General features: G+C 39.9%; 1 protein-coding gene across 3 annotated transcripts in view; it reads right to left on the bottom strand.

The window, feature by feature from the left end:
• Nucleotides 1-3,065: 3,065 nt before the first annotated feature.
• Nucleotides 3,066-15,361, bottom strand: part of akr1a1b (aldo-keto reductase family 1, member A1b (aldehyde reductase)) — a 34,080-nt gene continuing 21,784 nt past the window's right edge. For all 3 annotated transcript variants that reach the window (XM_060830486.1, XM_060830487.1, XM_060830488.1), the window contains 4 exons: nt 12,145-12,344; nt 8,704-8,776; nt 5,682-5,768; nt 3,066-5,063 (listed from right to left, as the gene is read on the bottom strand). In XM_060830486.1, the coding sequence (XP_060686469.1) occupies nt 4,998-5,063; nt 5,682-5,768; nt 8,704-8,776; nt 12,145-12,344 (426 nt within the window). In that variant the 3' untranslated portion in view covers nt 3,066-4,997. The remainder of the gene's footprint in view (nt 5,064-5,681; nt 5,769-8,703; nt 8,777-12,144; nt 12,345-15,361) is intronic.

Genomic DNA, 15,361 nt, shown 5'->3' on the forward strand with positions numbered 1-15,361 from the left:
TGCAGTAAGCCTGAGACAGATATGTTGATATGGGAACCTGTGATGTGTCAGAGACTGACAAGTGTCAGCAACGCAGATACCCAGTCAGTGTTTCATCTCCTCCATGTAGAGGTGTCTACTTTGTAAGTAGCGATAAGACTAGATTAAATGAGGTGCAAGTACATCAGTGCTTCACTTGGAAAGTGTGTTTGGGGCCTTGGATAATGAGGGAGGCTTCTAGTTGCTTTATATTATGGCATTCAGTTGTCCAAGTCTCTAATACAAAGAGGTGATGTTAAGGACTGCTGCTGGAACATGTAGATCATTTGGTTCAATAAGTATGCTCCAACATTCAATAAAATTATCTGAAAATCAACTCTTTTGCTGCCTTTTCCCCATAACCCTCAATTCCCTTAATTTAAAATCTGCTTATCTCACTTAAATATACTTAACATGCTGTTTTACCCCCTGGAGAACTCCACAAATTCATTGCCCTCAGAAAAAATCCTCACCTGTTCTAACTGGGCTAACCCTTACTCTGAGATTATGCCCTCTTGTCCTAGAAACTCTCATGAAGAGAAACACTTCTTTTGCATTCTACCCTGCAGAGTCCTCAGTGAATATTTCAATGTGGTCTCCTTTTATTCTTTAAACCTAACCTACTCAACCTTTCAGTAAAAAATGAGGTCTGCAGATGCTGGAGATCACAGCTGAAAATGTGTTGCTGGTCAAAGCACAGCAGGCCAGGCAGCATCTCAGGAATAGAGAATTCGACATTTCGAGCATAAGCCCTTCATCAGGAATGATTCATCATTCCTGATGAAGGGCTTATGCTCGAAACGTTGAATTCTCTATTCCTGAGATGCTGCCTGGCCTGCTGTGCTTTGACCAGCAACACATTTTCAGCTACTCAACCTTTCCTCAGGATAATCCCTCCCTACCAGGGATCAACCTAGTGAACTAAGGGTGCTTCCGATGCCAGTATATCTTTTCTTAGAGAAGAGAACTAAAATTGCAAGACAATCTCCATGCTCTTTCCAAAATCTGAACATGACTGCTACTAGTTCAAAAAAATTGTACAACATTGGACTTTATACCCTTAATTTTAAATCAGAGTGGTGCTGGAAAAGCACAGCAGGTCAAGCAGCACCTGAGGAGCAGAAAAATTGACGTTTTGGGCAAAAGCCCTTCATCAGGAATAGAGGCTGGAAGCCTCCAGGGTGGAGAGATAAATGGGGGGGGGGGGGGTCCCAGACTATGAGGTTGGAGGCTGTGGGTGGGAGATCTCCTGAAGTGATGAGGTTCTGTATGGTCCAGGAAATGATGGTTTGGTGATGGGGTGTGGGGTCATGGTCGAGGGGGCGGTAGGAGGAGGGGTCTTCAAGTTGGCACCTGGATTCAGCAGTATCCCCAACAGTACCCTTCCACTGATTCTCATTCGTTTGGCTGAACTGGTCCTCACCCTTAATTTCTCCTTCAAATCCTCCCACTTCCTCCAAACCATAGGAGTAGCCATGGGCACCTGTATGGGCCTCAGCAATGCCTGTCTCTTTGTCAGCTACGTAGAACAGTCCATCTTCCGTAGTTACAGCGGCACCACTCCCCACCTCTTCCTCCACTACATTGATGACTGCATTGGCACCACCTCATGCTCCCACGAGGAGGTTGAGCATAAACTTCACCAACACATTCCACCCAGACCTTAAATTCACCTGGACCATCTCTGACACCTCCTTCCCCTTCCTGGACCTCTCCATCTCCAATGATGACCAACTTGACACTGACATTTTTTACAAATCCACAGCTACCTGGATTATACCTCTTCCTACCCTACCTCCTGCAAAAATGCCATCCCGTATTCCCAATTCCTCCACCTACGCCGTATCTAGTCCCAGGAGGGCCAGTTCCACCACAGAACACACCAGATGGCCTCCTTCTTTAGAGATCGCAATTTCTCTTCTCACGTGATTGAAGATGTCCTCCAATGCATCTCATCCACATCCCACACCTCTGCCCTCACAACCCACCCCTCCAACTGTAACAAGGACAGAACCCCCTGGTGCTCACCTTCCACCCTACCAACCTTCACATTAACCATATCATCCACTAGCGTTTCCGCCACATCCAAACGGACCCTACTACCAGAGATATATTTCCCTCCCCACCCCTATCCACTTTTCGCAAAGACCATTCCCTCCGTGACTACCTGGTCAGGTCCATGCCCCCGAACAAACCATCCCCCCCCGTCCTGGCATCCTCCCCTGCCACCGCAGGAATTGCGAAACCTGCACCCACACCTCCTCTCTCACCACCATCCAAGGCCCCAAAGAAGTCTTCCACATCCATCAAAATTTCACCTGCACATCCACCAATGTCATTTATTGTATCCGTTGCTCTTGATGCAGTCTCCTCTACATTGGGAAGACTATACATCTCCTCGCAGAGCACTTCAGGGAACATCTCCAGGACACCCGCACCAATCCATCCCACCATTCCGTGGTCCAATATTTCAACTCCCCCTCCACCGAGGATATGCAGGTCCTGGGCCTCTCCACTGCCGCTCCCTCACCACCCAACACCTTCCGCCTCAGAACACTTCAACCCCAGGGCATCACTATGGACTTCACCAGTTTCCTCATTTCCCCTCCCACCCACCTTACCTCAGTTCCAACCTTCCAGCTCAGCACTAACCTCATGACCTGTTCTACCTACCAATCTCCCTTCCCACCTATCCGCTCCACCCTCTCCTCTGACCCATCACCTTCAGCTCCACCCTCTTCTCTGACCTATCACCTCCATTATCACCCTCATTCATCTATTGTACTCTTTGCTACCTTCTCCCCAGCCCCACCCCCTCCATTTATCTCTCCATCCTGGAGGCTTCCTGCCTCTATTCCTGATGAAGGGCTTTTGCTCAAAACGTTGATTTTCCTGCTCCTCGGATGCTGTCTGACCTGCTGTGCTTTTCCAACACCAATCTGATCTAAACTCTGATTTCCAGCATCTGCAATCCTCACTTTTGCCTAACTGATTTATAACATTAAGGGTATATCAGTTGCTTTTGGTAAATAAATACAAGAATACACTTATTTTAAAGATAATTTTATTAATATGCATTAGAATCTTGTGACGAGGTGTTTATACTTGAAGCAAAAAACCTACTTCATTACTACATCTATTTAAAAGAATACAGCACAAAGTAGGAAATCAGCAGTTAGTGAATTTATAATCAGATTGTTAAACAATCCAAAATCTTTAGAAATTGAAGTCAGTTTCATAGAATATTTTTCAGAGAGACTTCAGGTTCTTTTATGGAAAATAAATATGAAATCAAGGTTTGTTATTTCGAAGTTTAGTTTTCAAAGCCATCCAATCTGTATGCCATTACCTTTCTTGTACTTGCTCAGTATTGATCTGTCTCCCTGTTAATGCACTGCTTAGTGATGTAGGTTGAGTGTTAAAGTTCTTTCTCCATTTGGGACTTCAAGTTACAAGTAATTTGCAACTGAGGAGTGCTCACCCAAAGTATATGTGTAGTACATGGAGTTGGATCACAAATCAGCCATCAGTTTAGCCTCAAATGGGATACATGGCTTCATGTTGTTCATTGTTTTTTCTATATCAAGTGGAAACTCACCACAGTTAGAAGCAATATTCCCTCAGCTGCACAGCTGTTGCAGAGATTTCTGTGCACGCAGGTGAATGGCTTCTGCTTTCAGAACCCATTGCTGCACATGGACCTTGGAGGTTTGTGCAGTAGTGAAATAAATTATAGGGAACATTGTTTGGCAGGTAGTATAGAATCAAGGAGGGAAGATGTTATAACAATCATTCATAACCATAAAGGAAAATATGAGGAAAACTAATGGGAATCAATGCTCAAGGCCACCACACTCAGTGCTTGCACCTTCAAAAGTCATAAAATAAGTGGATGTAGAGGTGGTAGATCTTTGAGTGTAACGTTTCAAAATTCTGCAAAGATCCTAATGGATTGGAAAACCACAAATGTAACAACACTTCAGAAAAAGGAGACAACAGATTTTGGGAATCTATCGACCAGTTTGCTTAACAGCTGTCATTGGGAAATTGCTGAAATTCATTATTTAAAGGAATTAGTAGCAAGACATTTAGAAAATAGTCAAAACTGTTAATCCTGCTCAATTTCCAGAAAGGGGAAAAAAAAAAGTGTTTGACAATTTATCTTTGAGCAGGGAGGATAAATGAGAAACAATGGATGCAGCATATTTGAATTTCCAAGAGGTATTCAATTTGCTGGCTTATTAAAGGCGACTGCACAAGATTGAAGTATTCAGGTCAAAATAAATAGAAATGAACAGAGGAATGGATAACTAACGGAAAAATATTTAGGTAAGTGTAATTTTTAAGTTGGACAACAACAACAACCACCACCAGTAGGATACGTGGGACCAGTGCAAGAGTCAACTATTTACAAATCTATGTTAATGGCTATAGAGAGGCACTGCATCTCAAGGATACATGGTAATGATAACAATAATGTTGCACAAAGTAAATTCACAAAGGGATGTACATCTCAAACCAGCTCCTGGGTGATGTCATAGTCCATATTGGCAAAAACAATTTCTTCATTCCCAAAGAGCACAGTTAATATTTTGATGGGAGGTATAATAATTTGTGATTACTTAATATGGCAAAGATGTTCATCCACTCCCCCATCAAAAGCCCCAGTTTCTAAGATTCATTGTCAAGATATTTGTTTACAGGGATGGCGATGTCATATAAACTGTTTCTCTATCAAGATCTGTTCTTTTTATAGAAAGGGAATCAGGGCAAGGAAAACTTGAATAGCAGTTTCCTTTTCTCCTCTATTTTGGTTTCAAACATTTCATATCAAAGTAACACTACATAGAATCAGTATTGAGTATCTAAAAAGCTACAAAATATGATAATGGTTCTGAAGATTATTTATTTATGGAATCATACAAGTAGAATAAAAAGTTGATTTTCATGTAATGTTACAAACACGTCAGGCAGAAGCATTAATATGGATCATTGAAAGGGTAATAGGGATGTTGTGCATCTCTGTGTACAAATTCATTGTCAATCTGCATTAACAAGGAGAAAAAGGTATTAGTTCAAGAAATATGACATTACTATGCACACAATCCAAACAGCTAATTACTAACTAAATGTTTAATAATTTGTTACATTTTAGTATTGAACACAAGATTGAAGAGAGTGACTTCAACACTGTACCAGGGCTAAAAATGAATCAAATAGTAGTTTAATTGACTTGAGGTAGAACCTCATAACTAATGACAGATAATTTTCAAAGAGTCTCCAAAGAAATCCAATGCACTACCGATATTGAAAACATGATCATCAGAGTAGATACTGCTACAATTCAGACTAAAATTTAAACTCTGATCCGTTAAAGTTCATGTATGGAAGTGATTTTAGAATTCAGATTTATTGCTATCTAAACAAATGCTACATACAAAGCCACTTGAGGTGCAAAGATAAAATAGTTTAAAACGTTTCCCTATTTTACAGGGAAGGTGGAGCAATTTAATATTCTGGATGCAAGTAGGAATATAAATTTGAATACATAATTAGTTCTGGCTACATAGTACTCGATGGAAATCGATATTGCAGTCTCAGCTTTGAGTGAAATTCAATTGCTTTCATCTTTGCAAGGGTACGGCAAGACTTACTACACTTACTTTAATTTTTGGCACAATGTAACGCCAGTTTCTGTTGAGAGTTCCAATTCTTTTCATCTCATCTTCAGTCAAGGTGAAATCAAACACCTAGAAGAGAATAACAATTCCAAGATTGAGTGGAAAGAAAATAATTTTATTAACTGCGAACCAAGGTGGCAAAAACATGACAAAAAAGGGTAATAAGTTTGAGGAAAAAAATTGTGTGGGTAGTACAGAGAAATAATGGTATGCAGTTCAAAAGTCCTTGATTTGGGGAGGCATAAGCCTAATGATATTATTGTTGCATTGCTATTCCAGAAACTCAGCTAATGTTCTGGAAACCCAGGTTGAATCCGATCACCAGATGATTGAATTCAAATTCAATAATCTACCTGCATTAACAAAGAGGAATACTGATGACTATGAAACCACTGCTGGTTCTTGGAAAAATTCAACTGGTTAACAAATGTTCTTCAGGGCAGGAAATCTGCCACCCATAACTGATCTGACCACACATCACTTCTGACCCTCGGGCAACTGTCTGTGTAGAGTTTGTACATTCTCCCTGTGTCTGCGTGGGTTTCTTCCGGGTGCTCCGGTTTCCTCCCTCAGTCCAAAAATATGCAGGTTAGGTGAATTGGCCATGCTAACTTGCCCATAGTGTCAGGTGAAGGGGTAAGTGTGGGGGAATGGGTCTGGGTGGGTTGCTCTTTGGAGGGTCAGTGTGGACTTGTTTGGCCAAAGGGCCTGTTTCTACACTAAGTAATCTAAATCTAAATCAACGTGGCTGACTCTTAAATCTTAGTGGCTTACCAAGCAGTTAACAATCGCTTCGACAGCACGTGTACTACAGCGATTCAAGACGACAGCTTATCATCTCGAGAGCAACCAAGGAGAGGCAATAAATGCTGATGGAGCCAGTCATGCCCACATCCCATGAGTGATTACAAAAAATGTTAAATTTTTGAATGCATGATGACAGTTAAATTGTTGACCAGTATCCTCAGCAGTGCCAACATTCATAAATATCAAGAGTTTTTGGCAAATAGTTATTTTCTCAATGTGCTTTTTCACCTGGTGATGTTTGACCTGGTGGAATGTGTATAAGAGACAGAGACAGAATCGGGGAGACTGGATAGTACACAGATAATCTGTCCCCAATATATGAAATCATACAGTGTGAATTAAAAAGCAGGAAATGAAAATTTCTTGACACTGTTTTAATTGTTTTGATTTATCTTTTTTTAAAAAAGCTAATTTTAGTACAGTCTGTGTCCTTTCAAAAATTATTTTAGTCCATGAAAGCTTTGGGTAAAATAGTCAGGTGATGGAATTTTAATCATAAACATGTTTTACACTTTAAACACTTTCCTAATGACTAAGTAATAAGCTATTATCAAAGTTATTTTATCTACATACGTAAGAGTCAGAGATATACAACATAGAAACAGATCCTTCATTCCAACTCATCCATGCTGACCAGATATCTTAAATTAATCTAGCACTATTTGCCAGCAATTGGCCCATGTCCCTCTAAATGCTTCCTATTCATATACCCAGCCAGATACCTTTTAAATGTTATAGTTGTAAAAGCCTCAACCACTTCTTCTGACAGCTCATCTCAAACATGCACCACCCTCTGCATGAAAAAGTTGTACCTTAGGTCCCATTTAAATCTTCTCCCTCTCATTTTAAATCTATGCCCTCCAGTTCTGAACTCACCCACCCCAGGGAAAAGACCGTCTCTATTTACCATTACCATGCCCTTCATTATTTTATAAACCTCTATAACCCCTCAGTCTCCAACTCTCCAAGGAAAAGGGACTTTGCATTTACTGGCTGAAAACCATTGACTGGATTTTTAGAAGTCTGGGACAACATTTGTAGCTGCAGCTTTGAAGGTAGCCAAATATCTGCAACACCACACAATATGACCTTTACCACCACCAATTGGCACCAACTGGTCTAGAAAGCCCAGAGACAATTATTCTGTATCAAAAACTTTGGTTGAGAAAGGAATTTATCCCAGCCACAAGTCAAAACCACCTATCCAGAATGTACGAACCATGACCGTATTTAGATCATTGGTCACTTGAATGGAGCAGATCATATTTTAAGTCAATTATGAAAGAGAAGAATGTAGAACACACATGAACATAATTGTACCTCAAGCTCTGATCACCGTGGTTCTCCATTATTTACAGACTGCCACTTGTAAAATTCCCCTTTATCCCAACTGTCTGTCTTCAACTAGTAAGCCAAAACTCTAACCATACTATATAGTATTTCCAACAATTCTTTTCTTGTTAAAAATAGTGTAACGCATGTTATCCAACTATATTACAACCAAGGTCCCCGTTTATCTATCTTGCTTGTTACTTGTACAGAAATAAACTGACATCTGTCAAGCAGGATTTCTTTAAGAAACCATGCTAACTCTATGATAACACCAATGTAAGTTTTGGGACCAATGTGAGGGAAACTGTAAATACAGGTCATTCTGCAATAATGTACATTTCGTCAACGTGAATTGGCTACAACATGATTGACAAATAGGGACACGATTTCTAAAGCTAGACTTTTAAAACGTGCGTTGGCTATAATGCGATTGCATCGCCAACACTAAGTGCTATTTTTATTGTGCAATTTTACACAAGAAATACCTGTAGCTCAAAATCTGATAATCAAGTATAATAATTCTGTATCCAGTTCTGGTAGTAAAGAAATAGACATGTACACATTATTGACAGTGCTGAGAAAAGTCATGCAACTAATATGCAGATTTGGGTTAATGAAAGATTGGTTACATTTCATTCAGTAACACGTGGATAAACTGTGGAAATCATTATTAAAAGGGGCGTGGATATTAATTCGGCTATGCAGTGGTCCTAATGCAGGTGGAATGGCTTTCCTCATTCTTACCTGCCTTTTCATCACAAGATCATAAAATGGAGAACCACTGCATATATAACAAACACAATCTTTGTCTTTACAACTAACAGAAATAGAGTTAATCTTAACATTCATAAAACAGCCACGTTACCTGTAGATTTTGGGCAATTCGTGCTGGATTGACACTCTTGGGAATGGCTACCACTCCACGTTGTACCTGCCATCTGTAGAGGAAAGGCATCTAATGAGGTTACATGAAAAGATTATGGAAGCTTAAGAGTAAAAAATTTCAATATATTAATTCTAACTCATTGATCAATGGCGATGAGCCCTTACAGGAATGTATCATTGCCATATGAAAAATTTTCACAATTTAACATATCAGAACAGAAGAGAATTATTGTTTTTATTTAGGATATGGTCACAAATGGCAAAGTACTGAAAAAATTCAGTAATCCTAGCAGAATCTCTGAAAAGAGATTTTGTGTTCCTATAATTCTCGAAGATTCATAATCAGATTCAAAAATTTAACTTTCTTTCTCCACAGATGCCATCAGACCTGCTGAACTTTTACAGCAATTTGAGAGTGATAGTGGGACTGCGAGCAAGAGAGCCATCAGTATATCACTTGGAACATGGAACACAAATTGTATCACTTAAGGTGTTTACAATTGCAAGGACTATACCCAGTGGTTGAGGGAATGGAAGGAAGACCGGTTAACAACATTACCTACAGTTGCCAGGCAAAGCAGAAACTTTTCTCAAATGGGTTAAAGTGCATGGCATTAATAGCCATTAAGAGTCCTGTCCAATACTTTCAACTGTGGCAGTTATATCTAGACTATATATTACAATGTATTTTTCTGACAGACCACAAAAAGCTAGTTTGAAAACCCAACTGACTGTATGGTTAATTCTCCTTTGGAATTATTTTGATTGAATAATCCTCATTGCGTATACATTAAGATTCTGCGGTGATGGTGGTGCAGGTAGGTTTATGGGGTAAAACCTGCTCAGTCCTCTGACCATATTTGATCTTTGTCATTGTCAGTGTCCTCATGAAACCCAAGATATTTAGTTCAAGGTGTTATCACGCAATCCAGTTTTCTGCTTAGCTACACTAGGCTTTCCCTCTATCTTTCCTTCTAACATCATCTTTCATAAACTACCGCTTCTTAACAAATATCAAGTATTTCAACTTCAGTTTGTCCACCACTAATAAATGTATGTTACCGACTCTGACCTGATGCAAATACTCATTTGGTTGAACATTTTTTGATCCTTTTCACCCTAAGCATCCTGCAAAAGCACCAAAGTTCAAAAGAAATGATCATTTCCTTGTTTATAATTTAGATCATGAGACCTAGGAGCAGAATTAGGCCATTCAGCCCATCAAATCTGTTCTGCCATTTAACCTTGGCTGATATGTTTCTCAAATACAATTTCTTACCTTCTCCCTGAAACCCTTGATTGTCTTACCAATCAAGAACCTGCCTTAAACTATCTTTAATGACTTGGCATCCACAGCCCTCTGCAGCAATGAGGTTCACAGATTAACAATCCTCTGACTCAAGAAATTCCATCTCATCTCAATTCTTCATACTGAGGCTGTCTCCTCAGGTCTTAATCTCTCCTACTAATAGAAACATCATCTTCATATCCACTTTATTCCAGGCCTCTCAGTATCCTGTAAGTTTCAAATGAAACAAACACTCTTCTAAATTTCATGAGTACTGACCTAGAGTCCTCAACCACTTGTCATACAACATGCCCCTCATCCTAGAGATCATTCTTGTAAACCTCCTTTGGAGGTCAGCACATCTTTCCTTAGATATTGACCCAAAACTACTCAATATTCCATATGCTGTCTGACCTGAGCCTTATACAGGTTCAATAGTACATTTCTACTCTGAATTCTAGTTCACTTGAACTTAATGTTAACATTACATTTGCCTTCCTTACTGCCAAATTAATCTGCATGTTAACCCAAATCCCTTTATATTTTAAAACATTCCCCCATTTAGAAATAGTCTATGTCTCTATTTTTTCTGCCAACATGTATAACCTGATCTTGCATTCATATGCCACTTCTTTGTCCAATCACCCCTATACGCACCACCCTCTGCATGAAAAGGTTACCCATCAGCTCCTTTTTACATCTTTCCCCTCTCCCCTTGGCTAATCACCCTATCCATGCCCCTCACTACATTGCAAACCTCTAAGTCCCAGTCTATTCAGTTTTTCCCTATAACTTAAATCTTTGTGTAAAGATTCGTAGCTCAGGTGCCGGTTGTCATGGTTGTGGCTATGTTCGACTGGGACAACACAATGATCGTTGGACAGCCAGAACATTTCTGGAAGCATGGCACTCAGCCACAGACTCCACCAACAAGCACAGTGACCTCGACCCAATACGTCAGCCACTATAATGAACAACCAGAACTGAAAGCAGCAGAAACAGAACCAAATAAATTCCAAAAGGCAGTGTACAGCAGGGCTTCACAGGAATTTCCAAAGCACTGAAGATTTAACCTAGACAGGAGACGAATCATCTGCAAATCAGTTTGCCAGCTTGGCGAACATATCCATAACTCAAATCCTCCAATCCCTACAACATCCTTGTAAATCTTCTCTGGACTCTCTCAAGTTTAACAACATCTTTCTTATAGGATGAGAATTGAATGCAATATTCTAAAAGTGGCCGAACCAATGTCCTATACAGCTGCAACATGACCTCTTAACTCCTTTTTGTAATGTTCTGACTAATGAAGCCAAACGTGCCAAACAACTTCCTCATCACCCGGTTTATCTGTGACTTGACTTTTAAAGAACTATACATCTTGCACCCCCACGTCTGTTTGGCAACACACCCCAGGGCCCTACCATCAAGGTGTACAGGTTCTGCCCTGACTTGCCTTACCAAAATGCAGCACCTCACATTAAACTCCGTCTGCCACTCCTCAGCCTATTGGCCCATCTGATCAAGGTCCTCATTGTACTCTGCGGTAATTGGCTTCACTATCCACTACACCACCTATTTTGGGGTCATCTGCAAACTCACTAATTGTACTTCATATTCACGTTCAAATGTTTAAATAATGACAGAAAGTAGTAGACTCTGCATGGATCCTTGTGGCACACCACTGGTCACAGGCCTCCAGTCTGAAAAAGGAACCCTCTACCACCACCTACTGTCTCCTACCTTCAAGCCAAGATTGCCAATTGGCTAGGTCCCCTGGATCCCACGTGATCTGACTGTACTAAGCAGTCTACCATGAGAACCTTGTTGAATGCTTGTTCTTTGTTCCCCATGAATACTGCTCCAGCCTCATTTTCGAATGAGGAAATGTCCACTCTTAGTTCTCTCACTTCTTAAGATAATGAAAAAGATTTGTGCAAATCTTCTTTCATATTACTAGCAAACTTACTCGTATTTCATCTGCTGCTTATTTCTTTAGTATCTTTTTTTAAAAACTCTATCTAATACCTTAAATGGCAATAGAAAACAGCATGATTCAAGGATCTTAAGCTGAGTTCTTTTACCAATAGATTTATCTTTCCAAGTATTAGTTGATACAGTCCTTGCTTGTACCTGAGCATAACTTGAGCAGGGGATTTCCCATGTTTTTCAGCTATAGCTTTAATGTTGGTATCTGCAAGTAACACTGGTTCATCTGGTGCTTTCCACAACCGATCAGAGGAACCAAGAGGACTGTATGCTGTCACCACTAATCCATGTTTCTGGCAATGTCCAATCAGCTCATTCTGGGCAAGATATGGATGGCATTCAATCTAATAATATAAAATAAAATGTATTTTAAGTCATGCATCACCAGGATCTGTGTGTAATTGCTAGATCTAAAAACATTTTAGGTGTACACTAAATTGCAGGAAAACAACTTACAGTGGATATGATATTTACAACAACTATTTATAACTTAGATTAATACAAGAGACATTGTTAGAGACTAATGAAGGCTACGTAGATAGCAGGTCTAATTCCTTCAAGATTCTAAACTGATTTCCTTCCTCCCCAAATCTATGTAATATCATAACAGGTGAGATTTTAGGTACATATCAGTATTAAACCACAATTATATATCCAACTTTCCAAGTTTTCTCATTATTATTATTATTAACTGCTTCGCCCCATCTAGGATCAGTGAATTCACATATTCAAGTAGTCTAATTGAAGTGCTTAATACTGCTCATTAGATATTAGATTATTTGAGAACACCCACAGTGTTACTGAATTTCGCAATCTGAACTCTTTTTGCTATTGACAGCAGTGGAAAACATTTTGATTAATCCAGTATATTCACATGTTTTTCAAGAAATGTTCATTTTGCCAGTATAGCTAATCCCAAAGGATTTGGTCTTCTGTTTAGTTTCCGCTATGCACTTATCAAGCCCTGCAAAATCTTTTTACTGGCCATTCCTTGATTTGGACTAATCCTCCTGTCACTTAATGATAATGAAAGTTAAAACACACAATCGTGCTCGAGTAAGAATTCTTGATGCTATATTATGCATAAACTCGATACTATCTGATAGTGTTGCAGAGTTGCTTGTAGCATATCTTCGTCTTCAGTGCTGTTCCTCCATGACTACATTAATGCTGTCAGCTGAAGATGGTATTTGATTAACCACAACACACTGATTGATTATATAGTGACACTTACTCCCGTATCAAGCTTAAAAAATGAGATGTCAATAGACAAATATATGCAATCCTCAATTAATGCATTAGTTCCGTTTCTGAAAACCACTGCATTAAGCAAAACACATTAAAGTTGATCTTCCTCTGCAGCTATAACACTATAGTCTGTATTCTGTTCTATTATCTGGATGTGCTCACATAAGGTATGGTCTGCCTGGATAGCATGCAAAACAAAAAGATTCACTATAATCTCCGAACATGTGACAAAAATTTGATTTGATTTATTCAAGTTACTTGAATCATATTCCCACAGAAGTACATAAATATGCGCTTGTACCTGGGTTTGCATCAGTGACCATGATCATTAGTAGCGAGTGTTGATTTTACTGATTTATTAGTTTCTCATGTCACTTTTTAGGGATTTTGTATCTTAATAAACAAATACCTAAACCAGAAACCATGGATGATCTAGGAGATCTACTGCCTGGTGAAGTCCAGGTCTGAGGTGTACAAGTCAAATAACCCTGACCTATACAGAAAATCCAGGTATGATTTTTGAAGGGTCATCAAATATGCCACGAGATAATACCAAGCTAAGCTTGAGATACAGACCAACTAGATGGGATCCGTTATTTGTGGCAAGGCTTTACACAACATATTGGACTACGAAGCAAAGTCAAGCAGAATCGTGGCAACAATATATCTTTATCCAACAAGCTCAATGCTTGCTTTGAACAGAAGGTCAGTGAAATGATGTCACCTATCTCAACAACATCAGATGCACGTGTACTGATGGTCACCACTGCAGACATTAGATTTGCTTTCTTGAGAATGAACAGAGAGCGACTGGTCCAGCCAGAGTCCCTGGCTGTGCACTCGGATCCTATGTGAACCAGATGGTGAGTGTATTTGCAATAATCTTTAATCTCTTCTTAATAGGATTTGAAGTCCCCACCTGCTTCAAGGCCACCATCATCCCGATGCCAAAGAATGATCATGCAGCATGCCTCAAATGACTACTGCCGCGCAGCTGACTTCCATAATTAGAAATGCTCCGATAGGTTAAGCATGGCTGACATCAACTCCAGCAGACTAAATTGACTTGATCCTTTGCAATGTTCTTACTGACAACAGGGTCATAACAGACCCATCTCCCTGGTCCTACACTCATCCCTGGAACATCTGGAAAAACAAGGGTAACTGCATCAGACACCCACGTATTGACTACAGCTCTGCCTTCAACACCACAATTCCAAAAAAAAACCTTATTTCTAAACTCAGAGACCCAGGTCTCTGCTCTCCACTCTAACTGGATACTCAACTTCCTGACTTATGTTCTACAATAAGTCAGAATAGGCAATATCATGTCCTCCTCCATAACCCTCAACACCATTGTCTAACAAGGCTGTGTACTCAGTGCCCCCAACATACCCCTTATACACTCAGCTGTTTGGCCGAATTCTGCCTCAACTCCATTTATAAACTTTACTGCCACCATTGTAGGTTGGATCTCAAAAATGAGACGACAGAAAATAGGCAAGAAATTGTATGCTTAGTGACATGGAATGAAGGCAACAATTTCTCTGGCAATGTCAGCAAGATGAAGGAGCTGGTCATTGACTTCAGGAAGAGGAGTGGAGGGCATGCCCATGTCAGCTTCAATGGTAGGGATAATGATGATGGACAGCTTCATTTTCCTGCGAGTGATGATTACCTGGTCCACCCATATTGACACAGTGGCCAAGGAAGCATAAGTACTTCCTCAGGAGGCTCAGGATATTCGGTATATCTCAGACTCTTATTAACTTTTATAGATGCATCATAGAAAGCATCCTATCTGGGTGCATCAGTGTGGTATGGCAACTGCTCTTCTCAAGACCGCAAGAAACTATAGAGCCATAAACATAGCTCAGACCATTATGCAAACTAACCTTCCATCCATTGATTCTATCTATACTTCCATGGCCTCGGGAAAGCAAACAACATAATCAAAGACCCCTCCCACCCCAGTTGCATGCTCTTCCATCAGGCAGAAGATATAAAAGTTTGAATATGCTTACAAACAGTTTCAAGAGCAGCTTCTCCTCAGGCTGCTATCAGACTTCTGAATGGATCTCTCAAACGTTATTTGGGATCGCTCTCTGCACTT

The sequence above is a fragment of the Hemiscyllium ocellatum genome, chromosome 9, assembly GCF_020745735.1.
Source record: "Hemiscyllium ocellatum isolate sHemOce1 chromosome 9, sHemOce1.pat.X.cur, whole genome shotgun sequence".
NCBI classification, from domain to species: Eukaryota; Metazoa; Chordata; class Chondrichthyes; order Orectolobiformes; family Hemiscylliidae; genus Hemiscyllium; species Hemiscyllium ocellatum.